The sequence below is a fragment of the Pseudorca crassidens genome, chromosome 17 (assembly GCF_039906515.1).
Source record: "Pseudorca crassidens isolate mPseCra1 chromosome 17, mPseCra1.hap1, whole genome shotgun sequence".
NCBI classification, from domain to species: Eukaryota; Metazoa; Chordata; class Mammalia; order Artiodactyla; family Delphinidae; genus Pseudorca; species Pseudorca crassidens.
The window spans coordinates 72970985-72991317 of NC_090312.1; the positions used below are offsets into that span (position 1 = coordinate 72970985).

Sequence of the window (20333 nt, forward strand, 5' to 3'; positions counted from 1 at the left end):
TAGCCCCTGCTCACCATAACTAGAGAAAGCCCACACACAGCAATGAAAACCCAACACAGCCAAAAATAAATAAATAAATAAATAGATTTATTTTTTAAAAATCATATATACAGAAAAATGCAAAGAAATGCACTAAAAACAGTAATAATAAAAAGAGTTCAGCAAAACTGCAGGATACAAGATCAATATACAAATTTCTATTGTATTTCTATAAACCAATGAATAATATAAAAATGAAATTAAGGAAAGACCATTCACAACACCATCAAAAAGTATTAAATACTTTAGAATAAATTAAACAAGAGTTAAACAGTCTAAAACCCACAAAATACTGTTGAAAGAAATTTAAAAACCCCAAATAAATTAAGACATCCATGTCATGGATTGGAGATTTAATATAGTTAAGATGTAAGACTAAATCACAAAGAAATAGAAAATCTGAATAAACCTATAACTAATAAGGAGATTGAATCCCTAATCAAAAATCTCCTGAGAGAGTAAAGCCCTGGACCTAATGCCTTCAATGATGAATTCTACCTAACATTTAAAGAAGAACACTAGTCCTTCTCCAATTTTTCCAAAAACGTGAAGAGGAGGAAACACATCCTAACTCATTCTAGGAGGCCAGCATATCCCTGATTTCAAAACAAGACAAAAACATTACAAGAAAAGAAAACTATAGACCAGTATCCCTTATGACCACAGACGTAAAAATCCCCAACAAAATACTAGCAAGCCAAATATATCAGCATATTAAAAGGATTAAATACCATGGCCAAATGGGATTTACTCCTGGGATATAAGGATGGTTCAACATATAAAAATTGATCAGTATAATAGACAATATTAACAGAATGACGGGGAGAAAAAACACACGACCATCTCAATTGATTAAGAAAAAGCATTTAACAGAATTTAACAACAACCTTTCATGATAAACACACTCAACAAACTAGAATTAGAAGGGAACCACCTCAACATAATAAATACCACATATGAAAAATCTAAAGTGAACATCAGACTCAATAGTGAAAGACTAAAAGCGTTTCCTCTAAGATCAGGAACAAGGCAAAGGTGCCTGCTTTCACCCTTTCTATTTAACATAGTACTGGAACTATTAGGCAAGAAAAAAAAATTTAAATCAGCCAAATTGGGCTTCCCTAGTGGCGCAGTGATTAAGAATCCGCCTGCCAATGCAGGGAACACTGGTTCAAGCCCTGGTCCAGGAAGATCCCACATGCCGTGGAGCAGCTAAGCCCGTGCACCACAACTACTAAGGCTGCGCTCTAGAGCCCAAGAGCCACAACTACTGAAGCCCGCGTGCCTAGAGCCTGTGCTCCACAACAAGAGAAGCAACCGCAATGAGAAGCCCGCACACCTCAATGAAGAGTAGACCCCCCTCACCGCAACTAGAGAAAACCTGCGTGCAGCAACGAAGACCCAATACAGCCAAAAATAAATAAATAAATTTATATTTAAAAAAAGCAGCCAAATTGGAAAGGAAGAGGTAAAATTATCTGTTTGCAGATGATATGATATTATATGCAGAAAACCCTAACAACTACACACACACACATACACACACACACAAAACTGTTAGTAAAATGAATTCAGCAAAGTACCAGAATACAAAGTCAACACAAAAAAATCAGTTGAATGTCTATACACAAACCATAAACAATCTGAAAAGGAAATTACAAAAACAGTTCTATTTACAATAGCGTCAAAAAAACCCAGACTACACAGGATTTAACTTAACCAAAGTGGTGAATGACTGGTACAGTGAAAATTACAAAACATTGCTGAAAGAAATTAAAGACATAAACAAATGGAAACACATCCCCTGTTCATGGATTGGAAAATTTAATACTGTTAAAATGTCAAAACTACCCAAAGTGATCAAGAGATTCAATGCAAGCCCTATTAAAATCCCAGTGACCGGGCTTCCCTGGTGGCGCAGTGGTTGAGAGTCCACCTGCCAATGCAGGGGATGCGGATTCGTGCCCTGGTCCAGGAGGATTCCACATGCTGCAGAGCAGCTGGGCCCGTGAGCCATGGCCGCTGAGCCTGCACGTCCGGAGCCTGTGCTCCACAGTGGGAGAGGCCACAACAGTGAGAGGCCCGCATACCGCAAAAAAAAAAAAAAAAAAAATCCCAGTGACCTTTTTTGCAGAAATAGAAAAACCCTTCCCCAAATTTATATGGAATCTCAAGAGACCTCAAATAGCTAAAATAATTTTGAAAAAGAACAAGCTAGAGGACCCCCACTTCTTGATTTCAAAACTTACTACAGAGCTACAGTAATCAAAACAGCATGGCACTGGCATATAGACAGACACATAGACCAACTGCACAGAACAGAAAACCCAGAAATAAATTCACACATATAAAGTCAAATGATTTTTGACAAGGATGCCAAGACCATACAATGGGGAAAGAACAGTCTTTTCAACAAATGGTGCTGGGAAAATGATATCCACATGCAAAGGATGAAGTTGCACCCTTATTTAACACTGTACACAAAAGGTAACTCAAAATCACAATCCTCAATGTAAAACCTCATAACTATAAAACTCTTAGAAGAAAACACAGGGCAAAAGCTTCACAACGTTGGATTTGGCAATGATTTCTTAGATATGACACTAAACACAGGCAAGGCAACAAAAGAAAAAATAGACAAACTGGACTTCATGAAAATTAAAAATGTGTGTGCATCTATAGTACTGCTAGATAGTGTCAATGGCGTAAAAAGATAATACACAGAATGGCGGAAAATATTTGCAAATCATATATCTGATAAGGGATTAATATCCAGAGTATATAGAGAACTCTTAAAACATAACAACAAAAAAATAAAGTAACCAATTCAAAAATGAGAGAAGGATTTGAAAAGACATTCTCCAAAGACAGACAAATGGCCAAAAAGCAGATGAAAAGACGCTCAACATCAGTAATCATAGAGAAATGCAAACAAGACCACAATGAGATCCACCTAACCCGCCTTAGGATGGCTACTAGCAAAAAAACAGAAACTAATAAGTGTTGGTGAGAATGTGGAGAAGCTGGAACCCTTGTGCACAGTTGGTAGGAATATAAAATGGTACAGCTGCTGTGGAAAACAGTACAGTGGTTCTTCAAAAAATTAAAAATAGAATTACCATATGATCCAGCAATTCCACTTCTGAGTATATACTTAAAAGAACTGAAAGCAGAGTCTCAAAGAGATAAGTTGTATACCCACATTCACAGTTGCCCATTCACAATACCTAAAATGTGGAAGTAGCCCAAGTATTCATAGGTGGATGAATGGATAATGAAAATATGGTATATACACACAATCAAATATTATTCAGCCTTATAAAGGAAATTCTGGGAAGTAAGATCCTGCAAGCTGTGTGGGAAAAAAAAAAAAGGAAGGAAGGAAATTTTGACTTAGGTCACAACATGGATGAACCTCAAGAACATTATGGTAAGTTAAAAAAGCCAGGGCTTCCCTGGTCGCGCAGTGGTTGAGAGTCCGCCTGCCGATGCAAGGGACATGGGTTCGTGCCCCGGTCCGGGAAGATCCCACATGCCGCGGAGCGGCTAGGCCCGTGAGCCATGGCCGCTGAGCCTGCGCGTCCGGAACCTGTGCTCCGCAACGGGAGAGGCCACAACAGTGAGAGGCCTGCGTACCACAAAAAAAATAAATAAATAAAATTAAAAAGCCAGACACAAAAGATAAATATTGTATGATTTCACTTTTATGAGGTACCTAAAGTAGTCGAAATCATAGAAACAAAGAGTAGAATATGGGTGCCAGGGGCATAGGGGAGAGGGAATAGTGAATAGGTACAGAGTTTCAGTTTTGCAAGATGAAAAGAGTTCTGGAAATTGATGGTGGTGATGGTTACACAACAATATGAATGTACTTAACATCACTGAACTATACACTAAAAATGCTTAAAAATGATAAATTTTATGTTATGTGTATGTTACCATTACAAAAAATTGAAAAAAACTTAAGATGGTAATATTAAACCGATCTACAGATTCTATATAACCTCCATCAAAATCTCAACTGCCTTTTGGCAGAAACTGAGCAGCTGATCCTAAAATTCACATTGAAATACAAAGGACCTAGTATAACCAAAACAATCTTGGAAAAGAAAAACAAATTTGAAGAACTCATACTTCTCGATTTCCAAACTTCCACAGAGCTACAATTATCAAGTGATACTAACATAAGGATAGACACATAGAACAATGGAATAGAATAGAGAATCCCAAAAAGAGACCCACACGAATATGCCCATTTTTGACAAAGGTGCAAAAGCAATTCCCAGGAAAAATAATCGTGTCAACAAATGGTGCTGGGAGCCATTGGACACTCATAAAGCAGAAGAAAAAAAAAAGACCTTCAATCGAAATCTAACACCTTATACAAAAGATAATTCAAAATGGATCATGAACTTAAATGTAAAACTATAACTATACATACATGACTTTGCTAATGAAAGAAAGTGAGGTTATTCTTAATTTTTTAAATGTGCTTTCTATGAAACACTGACTTAAAAGCAATACTTTGAACATACTGGTTACGTAATAACTGGAAATTAAAATAAGTTATATCTGTTCTGAAGAATAAAAGAACACATTGAATAATACAAGTTCTATGGAAGACAAATTAATCTTGAAACAAATTATTATTTTAACTACTTACACAATAGGCTGTGCTGGCTGGTGGGTGACAGGAGCTGTAACATAAGCTGCAGGCTGTACTCCCATCATTCCTGAACCATCTTAAAAGAAAACCAACATATTTGTTTCAGAGTACCCACTTAATAACACTTTATCTCTAAAGGAAAAGTCACATACTGAAAATGTTTCCTAAGGAAAAAAATCCAATTTCCTTCTGAGTTAGGAGTTAGCAGAGAATAAGGCCAGAAAACATAAAATATTTCTTAAATCTAGATAAAAAGGAAATAACTATGAATTATAACTGAGTTTTAAAATACAGTATTTATTAAATCAATATATATATAATATTGGAATTAAGTAAAGCTGTGCTTTTTCTCATTTATATATTTTTGCTTGCACAAAAACCAATTTTCCTGATTGAACCACTGGAAAATAATGTTTACCCCACAGATAACTCACAGTAAGCAAGACTAGGATCCAACGTATTCCTGGCCCCATAAAAATAGTACGCATCATCGTAAGGAGTTCGATAGTTGGTAGCCAAAGGTGGTAGCAGGGGAGGTGGAGGCAGAGGTGCAATGCTGTATCAAAAGACAATTGGGAAATTCTTCTCATATTCCACTGCAAATTTTTTAAAAATCAAGATGTTATTTTCTTACAAAAATCTTACTGAAAATCTAATTGCTGCTTTAGGAAAAGCCACCATCTTGCTTCAATCTCTTATCAAAAATTATAACTCAAAAAGCAAAAAACATAAAATTTCATAATTTAAGGTACAACACTTATTCAATCAATTAACATCTAATTCGTCACTATCTGCCAGTATTGACCAAACATGGTCTCTGTCCCTCAGGAACAAAACAATACAGCCATTACAGCAAAGTACAGTAAATGAAACAATACAAGTAGACACAGGATGCTACAAGAACATCGAGCAGGAACATTTAAATCACATAGGGAAGAGGAGGAAAGTATAAGGAAGGCTTTCTAGGAAAGGCAATGCTTCAGCCACACTACTAGAGTGAGTTAGTCACAGAGAAGAAAGAAACAACATCAAGAAAAGGCAAAGAGGTACAAAATGAGATTATAAATGGTTCCATTTGACTGGGAGAAAGATGTAGTTTTTTAACCCTAAAAATGTTTTGCTCTTTCAAAGGAATTAAACTATAATGTGAAAAAGAAACTATTTAAATATCAACAGTAAATTTCTGAGTTCATTTTCAGCATTTCATAAAGTTAAAACTTCTAAAAACCTCTACATCAGCACTTCATTAATGTTTAGGAAGTATCTCTGTATTTCCACCAAGGCAATATTTTCCATTAGTTAAAATGTAAAAGGCAAATTCCCTTAGATGAACAGAAAGAAAAAGGAGGCATCCTAGAAAATGTTTTCACTTTTGAGTGTATATATTAGGTTATCCCTTGTATACTTCAAAATAATTGTGAAGAGCTGAGAAGGCATTAACGTTCTCTTCAGTCATGAATATTTTTCATATTTACTGATCATTCAACGTGTCTAACCTTACTATCCTCACTCCATAGATAAACAAAGCAGTTGAAAAATTACTATAAAAGAGAACTGTCAATATCATTAAATCTTAAATTTTTATAGAGATTGATATAAAATTTAATCCTCACAGCAACCCTATAACTGTAGATTAAAAAACATATATATATATATATATACACACACACACATATATAAATATCTGTTACTATTCTACCTTTTACAAATGAGAAAACTGAAGTTCAATACAAGTGTGGTCTGCCCAAATTCCAGGCAGTGAAGCCAACCATTTTAATCCCTAAATCAATGCTAAAATCATCATACCATCCTTTGTAATTCCAATCCCGCCTAGTCCTTTGAGTCAGGAAGCCATTAGATGAAACAAACAAAACACCTGATAAATACAGTAAACAAGGTCCTACAATTCGTTAGCAGTAAATAAAAGATAATACCAAGTCCTAAAGGAACGTATAGCCCAGAAAATAATGCTAAAAAGGAAAAGCACCTGATTAAATGCGATCCTACAATATCAATGTTAAAAAGGAAAAACACCTGATTAAATGCAATCCTACAATTAATACATTAATAGTAAGCAAAAATAAGAGAAAATCCTACTAAGAGAAGAAAGTATAGACCAGAAAATACCAATGTTAACAGGATTTTCTTTATGTTTAGTCCAGAATAGCACAATGCTTTTTACCTATGGAAGTCAAATCTTTACCCTAATACCTAAATACAGGTTTTATAATCTCAACACTTTATTTCAGGTATTTGAGTTGCATAGCCTGTAAGTAATCACAGAGAAAGAGTTGAAGGAAACAGAAACTAAAATAAAGTAATATATATAAAACAGTCACATTAGAAACTTTTTCTACATTAACTGAAGAAAGTATTCAATGTTTGCCAAGTGGAAATTACAAAATTGAAAATGGCTAGGTTTTATATGTTAAACAGATATTCCAAAATATGACCTAAAACTAAATAATAAATATACTTAGTCATGCATTTTAAAAATACTGAAGCATCTTTAAACAGCAAAAGAATGTTATAAGGATTTCCCTTGTTTTTATAATAACTGAGAAAAGATCAACAATGGAAACAAATTTCAATAGAAATTATTTGACAAAAGCCTTTAACTGCACAAAAATCTCTGAAGGATAACATTACCTGCTTCAGCAAATCCTTCTGAATATACAATATAATGATACCTTACCTAATTCCCAAACACAAAACATTTTAAACAAGCACCTGGGAGGCACCATTTCACCAAGGGTGCTGCTGGGTCCATTGTGCAAATCTTCATTTTGAGATGGGATGGAGTAAACTGATGGGATGGGTGGGACAGATGGGGCAGACAAAGGAGGGAGAGGTGTCTGGAAAGCTACTCTGGGTCTTTCAGGTGGTATCGTCTCTTCGAAGTATCTTGGTGTCACACTAAACTGCTTTAGTCTATCAGGCTAAAATAAAGAAAAAAATGTTTGTTGCATGTAATCATAAATTTAAAGGTGGAAGGGATCTCCAAAGACCCTCTATCCCAGACTGCCAGCAGGCACTTAAGTTAGACATAGAATAACAGAATTTTACAGCTATAACTAAGAGATTTTAAAGATCCAATTCTTATTTTATAAAAGAGGTAATTGAGACTCCATGAAAGTACATAAATCACCTAAGGTCTCACCATTCATAAAAAATCAAGCAAAGACTAGAGCCAGATATTAATTCTAAATATAAAACTCTATTGTACTGGGGGCTTCCCTGGTGGCGCAGTGGTTGAGACTCTGCCTGCCGATGCAGGGGACACGGGTTCGTGCCCCGGTCCAGGAAGATCCCTCATGCTGCGGAGCGGCTAGGCCCATGAGCCGCAACTACTGAGCCTGTGCGTCCAGAGCCTGTGCTCCGCAACGGGAGAGGCCACAACAGTGAGAGGTCCGCGTACCACAAAAAAAAAAAAAAACCAAAACTCTATTATACTACAAGACTATGCTGCTCCACTACCAATTGCCATCAAAGTATTCTAACATCAAAGTATTCTCTAGATCAGTGTGAGCACACGTTTTCTGTAAAGAGCCGGCTAGTAAATATATCAGACTTTGCAGGCCATGTGGTCTCTTCACAACTACTAAAGTAGACCAAAACAATATGTAAGCAAATGAATGAGGGAGTGCTGCAATAAAGCTTTACAAAAATAGGCAGCAAGTGGATTTGGCCACAGGCTACAGTTTGCTTACTCTCGCTCCAAAACATCATTTACGTGTCCCTTTCTAAGATGTGTACATCAAAAGTAAACCCAAAAGTAATGGTCTACATATTATATCTAATAGTTTTATTTATTTATTCTCATAAAGCAACTTGACACTCCAAAGGTTGTTTCATTTAAATATAAATAAGAAGGTCCATCAAACACTAAGGTAACTATAAATGCAAAGTTTAACATGCCACCATATTACATTAAAAAGTTCAAGATTTGAAAAGGAAATTTCTGATTGTCAAAACTATTTCAAAGGTATTTATTGACAGAAGAAAATATATTCAGTTTTGGAATTCATCCTTTTTTCCCCAGCATGTTTAATTTCTCAGGAATGATTTCTCAGATTAATCTAAAAGTTTTACTCTATGAGCAGTCAAAAAGCACACTGGGAGTGATGCTGGTGCAGTATTAAACTTTTTAAAATAAATAATCCACAGGATATATACTTAGCATAAGAAAAAGACAAAAGTTGCCTACAGCTGAGTAATTTTAAGTTGCTATATTCTTTTTAAGAATGAACTTTTTAATGAAATTAAAGTTTCTTAATCATTAAAGATGAAACAAAAACTTGCCTTAGCAAATAAATTCTACACACTCAGCTAAAAAAAAAAGTCTCCTTTGAGAAGAGTAATAAATTATTACCTTCTCCTTACTCAACTGTGATGATATGTGTAATTCATTCCAATTATGACAATTGAAGAATTAAAGTAAAAATAAGGTTATTACCTCTAGATTTACATTAAGTAAAAACTACTAAAATGCTTAAGGCCTAGAATTAAAGATTTCAGTTCCTTTGGAAATTCCTCTAATATAAGGAAAATGGTCATGATACAATGAAAAAAATTATTAACATCCATTGTAAATTAAACTAAAACAGTGCATGGAATAGTGCATGTAAATAAAGTGGAAGGGAATAATTTACAAGAAACTTTAAAAACGCACACATGAAAAAGGAAAAATTATCTTAGAGAAGTAAACAAGTAAGAGTTAGGACTTAATGTTTTATGAGAACTGAATTTAGTTTATTACTGTTCAAACTGGTCTACTCATACATTTTCCCCAATATGTTCTATCTCCACCTGCCACTACATTTGAGGCTTATTTGAATGAAAGATTAAACATTAAAAGACGGCAGGAACCCTTACCGATTTCTCAGGGTCTTGTGCTCCAGAAGCTGCAACCCTGAGATCCAAATCTTTTTCTCTAAACAAAATTTAAGTTTTATATATTAAAAAGTTATAATAAACACTATCATTACTGAAACAACCTTACACACAAAGTCCATGCAATAACATCTCCAAAAACAAATAATTCCTTTAACTGACAATAAAGTCTTAAATAATTCTGAAAACTAAATTTTCCGATTTGGTACAAAGTAAACTAATATTCACATGTAAACTGCCCTGGAATAAATATCTCTAAACCAGTGCCTGGGATACTTCAAAGTCTAAGGAATTCACACAGAATAAAGTAGAGAAGTAAAACAAAATCTTTACTTAGTGAAACAAATAAGAAACTTTTTTTAAGGTTCATGTATATCTTCAGTTCACAAAAAGGAGGGTAAAAAAATGAAAAATTAATACAATACTTTCCAATAAGAGTTTTTAAGAAAATGATGTTAAAGATGGCTAATATCAGACAGTAGATATTGGCTTCCTCTTAGGAAAAAAAACAAAACTAAAAGATGACAGGTCTCAAATTATCTTAGAACCAAGATATCTATCCCTAATTTTAAACTGGAATTAATATTTCACAGGTATTTCTACATGAAAGATTACAAACTCTGAGACTTGTATACAATATAAATATCTGTGGATCTATCATGATTATTTTTATACAGCATGTATACGTGTGCTTACCATTTCATTGTTAAAAGACAAAATACTTTTATTTTATATTTGCTACTATATATGGGATAATACAGTGGGCATGTAGATAGCATTAAATGCTACCCTAAAACTGAAGAAATTAATGAAAGTATGTACAAGGCCTGTTATAGGATGAACACATAGTCTCCTTTGTTACCTATGATAAAGAAAATGAACACCCACATGGTATCTGTTTTATTACCCTGGCTGATTTACAATGTGGAGACTGAAATAGAATGATTTACAAATACTGAATCGTATTAGGAAAAATATCCCCTTATTTTACCATGTAATAGTCACCACTATGTCATTTTAAACAAACGTATCTAAATTCAAAACATCTTTTTAAAATGCAAACCTTTCATTACCGTCTCTTGTTCTTCTGTTGTTCAGCCATTTGTTCCAACAGTTCTTGTCTATATTTCTCTTTCCTTCTCTGAATAAGTTCTCGATCTTCACCTCCTAGAAAGTGGTAAGAAAAAAATGCAGTCTTAACTCTTAAGCAACACATGTAACTGGAAAGTCAATTTTTTAATCTCCATTTTTAATTATATCAAAGAGTATAATTACTACATATGCAGCAAATATAGAAGGTAAATCATATGTATCATTACCTATTCAACTAGTTTCATAATTTTTGAATAACTACTATGTGTCAAACCAAGACACATTAATCCTTCCCAAACTTCTAAATAAGAGAATATTCTAACTCCTATCCCCATTTTCCAAAGATCAGGATATCTCCACTAACACCTCCCACAAGACCCTTAACTTTAACAAGTGTGTTCAAAATGAACATCTCAAAAGCAATCGCCCTTCTTTGTTTTCTGTTACTGGCCAAATAATCGAGCCTCAAAACCCCACTGTAACTTTTATGGCTCATGCTTTCTTATTTACTTCATGTGAGGACCCTCTTCTCTATTCTCATGGCCATCAGCCTTCGATAGGAACTCTCTGTATTTTACCTGAATTGCAGCAATAACCTTTTAACTAGTCTCTGGAACTCCTCCCCCCCTCCCTACTCCAATATAACCAGCACACTTATGTAAGACTAACTATCTTAAAATACAACACTAATCATGATGACACATTGCTCAAAAAACTTCAATAGTTACCTCAATTCTACAGAAAAAAATATATAAACCTCTGGTTCTGGTATCACTTACATGAAAATCCAGTCATGCAAGCACCTTAGATCCACAGAAAATTATTATTATTGCATGTTAGTAACATAAAATAACCTCTTAATCTAGATATGCAAAATCTGGAACATTACACAAATCACAGGGTTATCAAAAATGCAACCAAACCAGAAATTTCTCTACTACCTTAATTATTAGTCTCCCAACCATCAGTTGGACACACAGCATCTGAATTTGCCCATTAAGGACAGATGTCAGCAACAGTGAAGCTCCCAAAGGGTAACATAAATTACATTAAGGTTAATAATAATGTTTTACAATCAAAGTAGATATATCCATTCTGCTTCTGATCATGATGGAGTTAAACACAAAACTCAGCCTCCCTCCATTAAAAAAATAATAATAAAATTAGGCAAAATATATGAAATAACTGTTTTTCAGATACTGGACACTGGACAACAGGTAGCACACAACTGTAATACCTGAGAGAAGTTAAATAAATGAGGTGAGCCCTTCAGGCACCTGTTTCTACCTGCATGCAATCTCCATGGATACAGGGAAGGAAAAATCCAAACAAAGCTGGGAAACTATGTTAAATTGAGCAGATAAAGATCAAAATTCAGGGGCTTCCCTGGTGGCGCAGTGGTTGAGAGTCCGCCTGCCGATGCAGGGGACACGGGTTCGTGCCCCTGTCCGGGAAGATCCCACATGCCGCGGAGCGGCTAGGCCCGTGAGCCATGGCTGCTGAGCCTGCGCGTCCGGAGCCTGTGCTCCGCAGCGGGAGAGGCCACAAAAGTGAGAGGCCCGCGTACCGCAAAAAAAAAAAGATCAAAATTCAGGAAAGCTAAAATGACTAGAAGTTTAGGGCAAAGATTGAAAAAGAAGCGTAAAAAGGGCTTTAGAAATCTGTAAAGGCATTCCTTCAAACTTTACTGTGTACTAGTCTGTGTATGCAGAGTGAAATTCTATTAGGCTGGGCAAAAAATTACGGAGGACACATAAACTGAATTCTCAGACCTCCTCAAACAAAGTGGAGAGAAATTTAAGCTCCAGGCAGCTAGACTGGAGTTCTCGGTGATCCTCTAAGGGTATTCAGGGAAGAGCCCGAGAAAGGTCACTCTGTAGCAGGAAGGCTGAACAATCTTCCTAGAGCGAAGGCTACTCTAGATGTCCCAGCTAAGTTTAGATTTAAAATAAGGCCTCTGAAAGACTGGTCCTTAAGTAACAGAAAAACATGACTGTGGTAGGCAAAATTCGAAGACAGATCCTATGTTCCCTGCCTTCTAGCGCTGACTCCCTGTATAAACCTTCCCCGAGTGTGGGCAGGACCTATGACTTGCATCTAGCCAATGACTATGGCAAAGGTGAAAGAAATCTACAGATGTATGTAATTAAGGCCCAAATCAATTTCGAATTATCGAAAGGGAGATTATCTTGGGTGAGTCTGATATAATCAGATAAAAGCCCTCACTGAGTTTAGAGATTCTCCTTGCTGGCCTTGGTGAGGAAGCCCATGTGGCAAGAAACAGCAGATGGCCTCCAGGAACTGAGGGCAGTCTCCAGCAGATCCAGTAAGAAACCAGGGCCCTTAGTTATACAGCCACAAGGAAATGAATTTAGTGAAAAATATGAAGGGGCTTCTTCCCTCATAAGCCTACAGATGAAAAACAGCCTGGCTGACACCCTAACTATAGCCTTATGAGATCCTGAGCAAAAGACCCAACAAAATTAATGACCCACAGAAATTCAGATAATGTGTGATGTTTTTTGGGTTTTTTTTGCGGTATGCGGGCCTCTCACTGTTGTGGCCTCTCCCGTTGCGGAGCACAGGCGCCGGACACGCAGGCTCAGCGGCCATGGCTCACGGGCTTAACCGCTCCGCGGCACGTGGGATCTTCCCGAACCGGGGCACGAACCCGTGTCCCCTGCATCGACAGGCGGACTCTCAACCACTGCGCCACCAGGGAAGCCCATGTGTGATGTTTTGAGTCACTAAATTTATGCTAATCTGTGATGCAGCAATAGAAACCCAATACAGTGATTAGAAAAGTTAATCAATTGAAAGAAAAATCACATAAACAACAGAGATGACGTAACAACAAAGATGTTAGAACAGCTATCATAACTATGCCCAAATATTTAAATGAAAACAGTAATATAATGAGGAGGAAATGGAAACTATTATAAAGAACTAAATGGGGAGTCCTACTTCTGCTTAGAAACTAGAAAGCCACAAGAGAACATTGCTCATACCCCACAATGGAAAAAAGCTCAATCATCTACAAAATCAAAACTTTTAAAAAGCCCATCAGAGAGCTGAGGTTACAAGCAACCATGTAAACTAAATTCCAAAGGGTATAAAAACCAATCCATAGAAAGATGGGACAACCCAAGGGTTTTACCTTTACCAGAGTACAGAGAAATAGGCAGCTACCTTAGAAGTAGGTAAAAAGAAAATAACTGAAACGCTAATGAATTCTTAAAGGCTTTCTGTGGATTGGAATAGCAATGCAGAAGGGGAATCTGCACTCACTTGCTGCCCCTACCAGATGTTTATGAGACCGAAGATGGGGCAACGCAAGACATCTAAAAGACACCATTCTGAGGCAAAACAAACAAACCAACAGAAAACCAATGCCCACATTCCAGACTCTTCTCTCATATAAAGTAATCTATTGGTTGAAGGGCAGAAAACCTTGGACCCAGCATTCTGCACTCATAGAAAGGTCTGCTACTGTTAGGGGAAGAGCAGGAAATTCTCACATATAAGATCCTCCACAGGGCTTCCCTGGTGGTGCAGTGGTTAAGAATCCGCCTGCCAAAGCAAGGGACACGGGTTTGAGCCCTGGCCTGGGAAGATCCCACATGCCGCGGAGCAACTAAGCCCGTGCGCCACAACTACTGAAGCCTGAGTGCCTAGAGCCCATACTCCACAACAAGAGAAGCCACCGCAATGAGAAACCAGCACACCACAACAAAGAGTAGCCCCCACTCGCTGCAACTAGAGAAAGCCTGTGCGCAGCAACAAAGACCCAACACAGCCAAAAAATAAATAAATAAATTTATTAAAAAAAAAAAGATCCTCCACAGGCATAAAGGAGAGTTTGGCTACCACTCTGAGGAGGGGCAGGAACACTGATACTCATTTCTGAGAACCAAATGCACAGGGCCAGCTTTGCTACAGCAATCTACTGCTGAGGAAGGAAAAGTGTGGCAAGAGAGACAACCTCTTCTGTCAGGGGCTGGCAGGTCTTGCTAAAAACTGAGGAAGGTGCAGGAACACTGAGAAAATCTCTCCAGGCCCCACAGTCAGAGAATTTAACACTTCTCTCTAAACAACTGGTAGAAGAACAGTTAAAAGTCATTAAATATGTACAAAACATGAACATCACTATCAACCAATCGGCTTAACTGACATTTATAAACCACTACACTCAACAACCACACAATGCACACTCTTTCAAGTACACATTAAACATTCACCAAGAAAGACTATATTCTGAGTCACTTTTTAAAGTTTCATTTAAAAAATTCAAATTTGAAATAATTGAAATTTACAAATTATTTTCTCAGACCATAAGGGAATTAAACAAGCAGTCAATGTCAAAAGGCAGGAAAATCCCCAAGTATTTGGAAATGTTAAAACATACTTCTAAATGACCCATGATTCTGTTAGAAACCCCATATTATTTTTGCTCTCAGCAGTGAGCTGTCCTAATTCTTTAAATAAAGCAAAAAGGCTCCAAACAAGGTCCTTGGGGCAAAATTATAGGAAGACAAATTTCAGTTCAATTGAAATGAGAATACTTCAACAATCAGAGCCACGTGAAGTTGGAATGTGCTGCCTCTGGAGAGAGTAAGCTCCCTAAGGGGACACACAAATCTAGGCTGGGGGAAAAAGATACAACCGTGAGATAAATCACTGAATTAACAAAGAGTTTAATAGTCTATTCCAAACATGACTCTATTATCAAACATTAATCTATAATTCCTGATTGCATTAATGATAAATTCATGCCATTCATCTTTAAAATATCAGGGTAATCCATTTATTGATAAAATTATTTGTCACTAGCGTTCTCAACACAGAAAGCCATTTCTCCAATTTTTACCATGTTTAACAAAATACATCATAAGAAGCAAGCCCTTACTCTGACTTATTGATAGGCTAAATTGGTCAATTCTCACTCAAAGACATTACACTAGAATAAAACTCTAGGTGTTATGCCATTTTTCTCATAATAGCCATTTCAAGGAAACAAAAGTCTGAGAATATCATGCAATTATACATCTCTAAGCCAAAATTTAAATTCCTGACTGCTTTTAGATTGAATGAATCTAAACTATTATCTAATTTCTTCATATACTTCAGTGAAACAAAATTTCAGGCAATTTTTTCTGATAGTTTTACACAAAGAAGAGACCACTTTTCTACTTAAAGTTACATACAGGAAGTATGCTCTCTTCACACTGTTTCTCAAATTAAATGTGACAAGTTAATATAGGAAATCAACATGCTTATCTTAAGCGATGACCTTCATTTCCGACAAAATAAATAGAAAATCTGGATTATAATCATTATTTGAACAAAACGCTTTCTCAGAAACTACATGGAAAGAACATGGGAAAGGATGTTTATCAAAGGATAAAAAGGTTTAGTTCAGGGGAACTGAAATGTAAGGCAGTTTTGTGCTAGCTAAAGAAGAAAAAAAATGAAGAAAGAAATTATCACATATAAAATAGAATATAAGAAATAGCCAAGGGCTTCCCTGGTGGCGCAGTGGTTGGGAGTCTGCCTGCCAATGCAGGGGACATGGGTTCGAGCCCTGGTCTGGGAAGATCCCACATGCCATGGAGCAACTAAGCCCGTGGGCCACAGCTACTGAGCCTGCGCGTCTGGAGCCTGTGGTCTGCCAACGGGAGAGGCCGCAACAGTGAGAGGCCTGCGCACCGCGATGAAGAGTGGCCCCCGCTCGCCGCAACTGGAGAAAGCCCTCGCACAGAAACAAAGACCCAACACAGCCAAAAATAAATTAATTAATTAATTTAAAAAAAAAAGAAATAGCCAACACTATGACAAAGTGAAATATGAATTTAAAAGATTTTACTGAAATTAATATTTATCATCAATAGAAAGTTCATCACTAAATAAAAGTTTTTTAGCTTTAAAATTATACACAGAGCTATATAATACACTAAATAATTATAATAGCTATATAATATGCTAAATGTTTAGCATAGTGCCTATCACAAAGTAAGCACTAGAGAAATGTTTTCTATTATTAGTAAGAGTGGTATTAATTACAACACTGAGTTCTCACGAAGACCTTTTATAAAACACTCCACAAAAGTCTAATCAACTGGAGGTTTTTGTACATACCAAAGAGCATCCCCGCAAAAGGACTACACATCTCTCGATTAGTAGGTTTGGATGGTTCATTGTCTCGAGCGCTAAAAACAAAAAACAAAAAGAATTAAAACCCAAATAATTTTCAGGAAACAAAAATTTAGAGTGAAATGCAGGTATGAGTTATTGGCCTTTCAAAGTACTATGGACACTATAATAGTTATATGTTTTTAAAGTTAATGTAAAATCATGGCATTTTATCTCTTTATACAGTGGGAACCCAATGCATTCAGGCTCTATAAATATGTGACCTTTTTCTTCAGCCAGCTTCACTAACTCTATAGATTCCCAATAAAACCCTTTTTCATTAAGAACAGTTACCCAAGTAAGGAAAATGAATATAAGTACACATAAATAAATCCTAAAAAAGAAGGATGATATCTGTACCCGCACTTTGAAAAGAATATCATCTCTAAAAAACTCCTTCCTTGAAAGAAACAAGGAAAAAAAAAAGACAACTCTCTCAAAGAAAATTTAATTAATTAGACTCAAATAGCAAATTCTGTATCTCAAGGATTTTTATGTGTTACTTTTCTTCAAAGAAAATAGACACCTTTCCTGACACATGACAATATTATCTTCATTATGCACTATAAATTCGGAATCATTTATCCTTACGTACAACACAATAAAGCCACCAAAATGATAAAAACTACAGAAAGAGAACATGAATATAAAATGCATATCATTTCCTTTTTTTCAACATGACACAATTATGTATGAGTACTAATTTTACAAAGTAAGCATAAATGTTATCTACTCAATATGTTGAAAATCAAAAACAAAGTTTTGAAAAGAAAACTCATAAGAACATTTTCAATTTATTTCAAGTTATGTCATCTCTGTAACTCCAAGATATTTTAAATTGATTTTTAGTCCATTAAATTATACACTTATTTCTCCTTTCATTAGTTCAAACAAATATATATACTTTATAACGATAGGGACTCAGAACACCTTGGCACACTTTATAATCAAAACTTGCTCTTCAGAAGAATGCTGTAAAGTACCATAAAGTTTCATGTAACACAATTCTCCCCTCCCCCTTTCTCCCTAATTCCTTTCTCACTAATAAGGGAGGCTGTTAACATACTATAACTTTCTAGTTTTCCAGCAAGCCAGTTTTAGCAGTTGCTGTTTTACAGTACAACGACTGAAGGGCAGAATTTATATTACATACTATACCTTTGATTTCCAGCAGATGAAACCCGTATGTTTGACTGTTCTGTGACATCACCACCATACTCCATAGGAGGCACATTTCCTCGTCTGTTCCCGTACATCCTTAAAAACACATTAGCTTACAGAGCTTGTTCCACATACAGTGGACTTTTCTTATCTCTTTGGTGTTTTTACATTTGATGTTGGAAATATTAAAGGGAACAAAGTGTTACAATGAAGTTTTACTGTAAATACATTCTAAAATTAATTCAAATGACATTTGACTCAAGTATGATCTGCTGGTTAATAAGAGACACTAAGAGTTTAGATTCACTAGTCTTTAAATCAAAGGGAGGTTATTATAAACTATTTCAATATAACTTCTAGAAATTTTTAATATCAAAGCTATGCAAATACTAATAAGACTTTTTTATTATTCACTTATTCAAAGAATATTTACTGAGCACCAACTACATGCCAAGTACTAATCTAGGTACTGGGTATGTGGACATGGTCCTAGCCCTCATGAAGATAATAGTCAAATTTCAAAATGAGATCATTTTTTAATCAAAATTCATAGATTCTGGGAATTATTTCACTGAATATACAAACCTTTTTAACTTAAAAGTACAGCAGCAGTCTTACCATTAAATTAAATCAAATATAGCAAGCCACAACATTTGCTAACACTGTAAACCACATGAAATACTAAATATTAGCAATAGGTGAATACAGAACATTATAAACATGGGTAGAAAGTTAGTTCACTTTATTCACAAGGTCATGAACAACAAAAAGAAAGATTAGAATTTGTTTTAATTTCTTAAGAATGCTTTTCAGAAAATAACTTTTAAATGTTTTTCAGTTAATCTTTTTTCCACTTGGCAAACATGGAAAATTTAATTTCTCATACCAGAGAAACCAACATGACTTTTCACACCAACATTTATCAGCACCCATGAAAATCAGCATTTCATAAGTCATATTTCTTTGCATGGCTCTTGAGTTAACAAACTATATTGTCTCTCATGAGGACCACTGGTAAGAAATATGGTTGTTACAGTATTGTTCAATATTTTAGGTGAATTGAATTATCACGTTAAGAAAAACAGCAATTTTTAGAAGAAAAGGCACTTATCACTCTCCACAGAGCCAGCATATAAAATCCTCTTTGTTTCTATCATATATTGTCAATATCACCTATGGAGAAAAGACTACCCAGAACTGTAACCTTAATAATGTATGACCTGTGGCATGACAGATAAATGGCTTCCATTTTTTATCCATATCTAAAACAGAATCCTCCCCAATCCCTTTCAAAAAAGAATTTCAAACTTATTTCAATTTATCAAAACACAGCTGATTTTATATCTAAAGCCTAAGTGCTCAAATCTCTCTTTTAAACTGACACATCAGTTTAGTGTCATTCCTTATTTCTACCACTTAAAGAACAGGTAAATATAAACTTAAATTCAAATTTGTAATTAACAATGCCAGGTAACCAGATTTATTTATACTGCATCTATATAAATACACATGTGTAGAAAAGAGTAAACAAAGCATGCCTGAGATTGCTTACCCTTAGAAAGCCCTGTTTGCAAGACTGGCCCTTAGCTGGCACCTGAGAACATAGATTTTGGGAGGAGTCCACCATTCTCAGAACTGGTAAGAGTGACCCACTGTGCCTAAACTGTTGGTACAAGCAATAGAGTTTATGCTGAACACCTGCTTTCCTTCAGGGAGTCCAGAATTTTGGCACATGCTAGGAAAGTTTTTTCAGAAATGGACAGACCTCATAAAAGGAAGAATTTATTTCTTTCACATAGCAAATCAGATTTGACTGAGGGAATAAAATAATTGTAAAATAGTTTCACCATCCTACCAACAATAAAAAAGGTAAAGCTAGTTAAACGGAAAAAGCTTTTTCTACTTCCTTGAAGAAATGGGTCAGTAATTCTAGTTAACTAGGTTCAAATCTCAATGCCCAAAGAAACCAGATATAGGCTAGAAGCCAAGTTTACTCTAAAAATTAACATGAGGGACTTCCCTGGCGGCGCAGTGGTTAAGCATCCGCCTGCCAATGCAGGGGACACGGGTTCGAGCCCTAGTCCAGGAAGATCCCACATGCAGTGGAGTAACGAGGCCCGTGCGCCACAACTACTGAGCCTGCACTCTATAGAGTCCGCGAGCCACAACTACTGAGCTCACGCGCCACAACTACTGAAGCCCGTGCGCCTAGAGCCCGTGCTCTGCAACAAAGGAAGCCACCACAATGAGAAGCCCGCACACCGCAACAAAGAGGAGTCCCCGCTCGCTGCAA

General features: G+C 36.0%; 1 protein-coding gene across 7 annotated transcripts in view; it reads right to left on the bottom strand.

Annotated features, from left to right (window-relative positions):
- CSPP1 (centrosome and spindle pole associated protein 1) overlaps nucleotides 1–20333 on the bottom strand; it is a 195164-nt gene that overhangs the window by 59772 nt on the left and 115059 nt on the right. For 5 of the 7 annotated variants that reach the window (XM_067712141.1, XM_067712143.1, XM_067712142.1 and 2 more), the window contains 7 exons: nucleotides 18038–18136; nucleotides 16826–16896; nucleotides 10672–10765; nucleotides 9581–9638; nucleotides 7436–7644; nucleotides 5140–5261; nucleotides 4703–4781 (listed from right to left, as the gene is read on the bottom strand). In XM_067712141.1, coding sequence (XP_067568242.1) covers nucleotides 4703–4781; nucleotides 5140–5261; nucleotides 7436–7644; nucleotides 9581–9638; nucleotides 10672–10765; nucleotides 16826–16896; nucleotides 18038–18136 — 732 coding nt within the window. The remainder of the gene's footprint in view (nucleotides 1–4702; nucleotides 4782–5139; nucleotides 5262–7435; nucleotides 7645–9580; nucleotides 9639–10671; nucleotides 10766–16825; nucleotides 16897–18037; nucleotides 18137–20333) is intronic. The other 2 variants (XM_067712146.1, XM_067712145.1) reach the window with 1 other exon arrangement.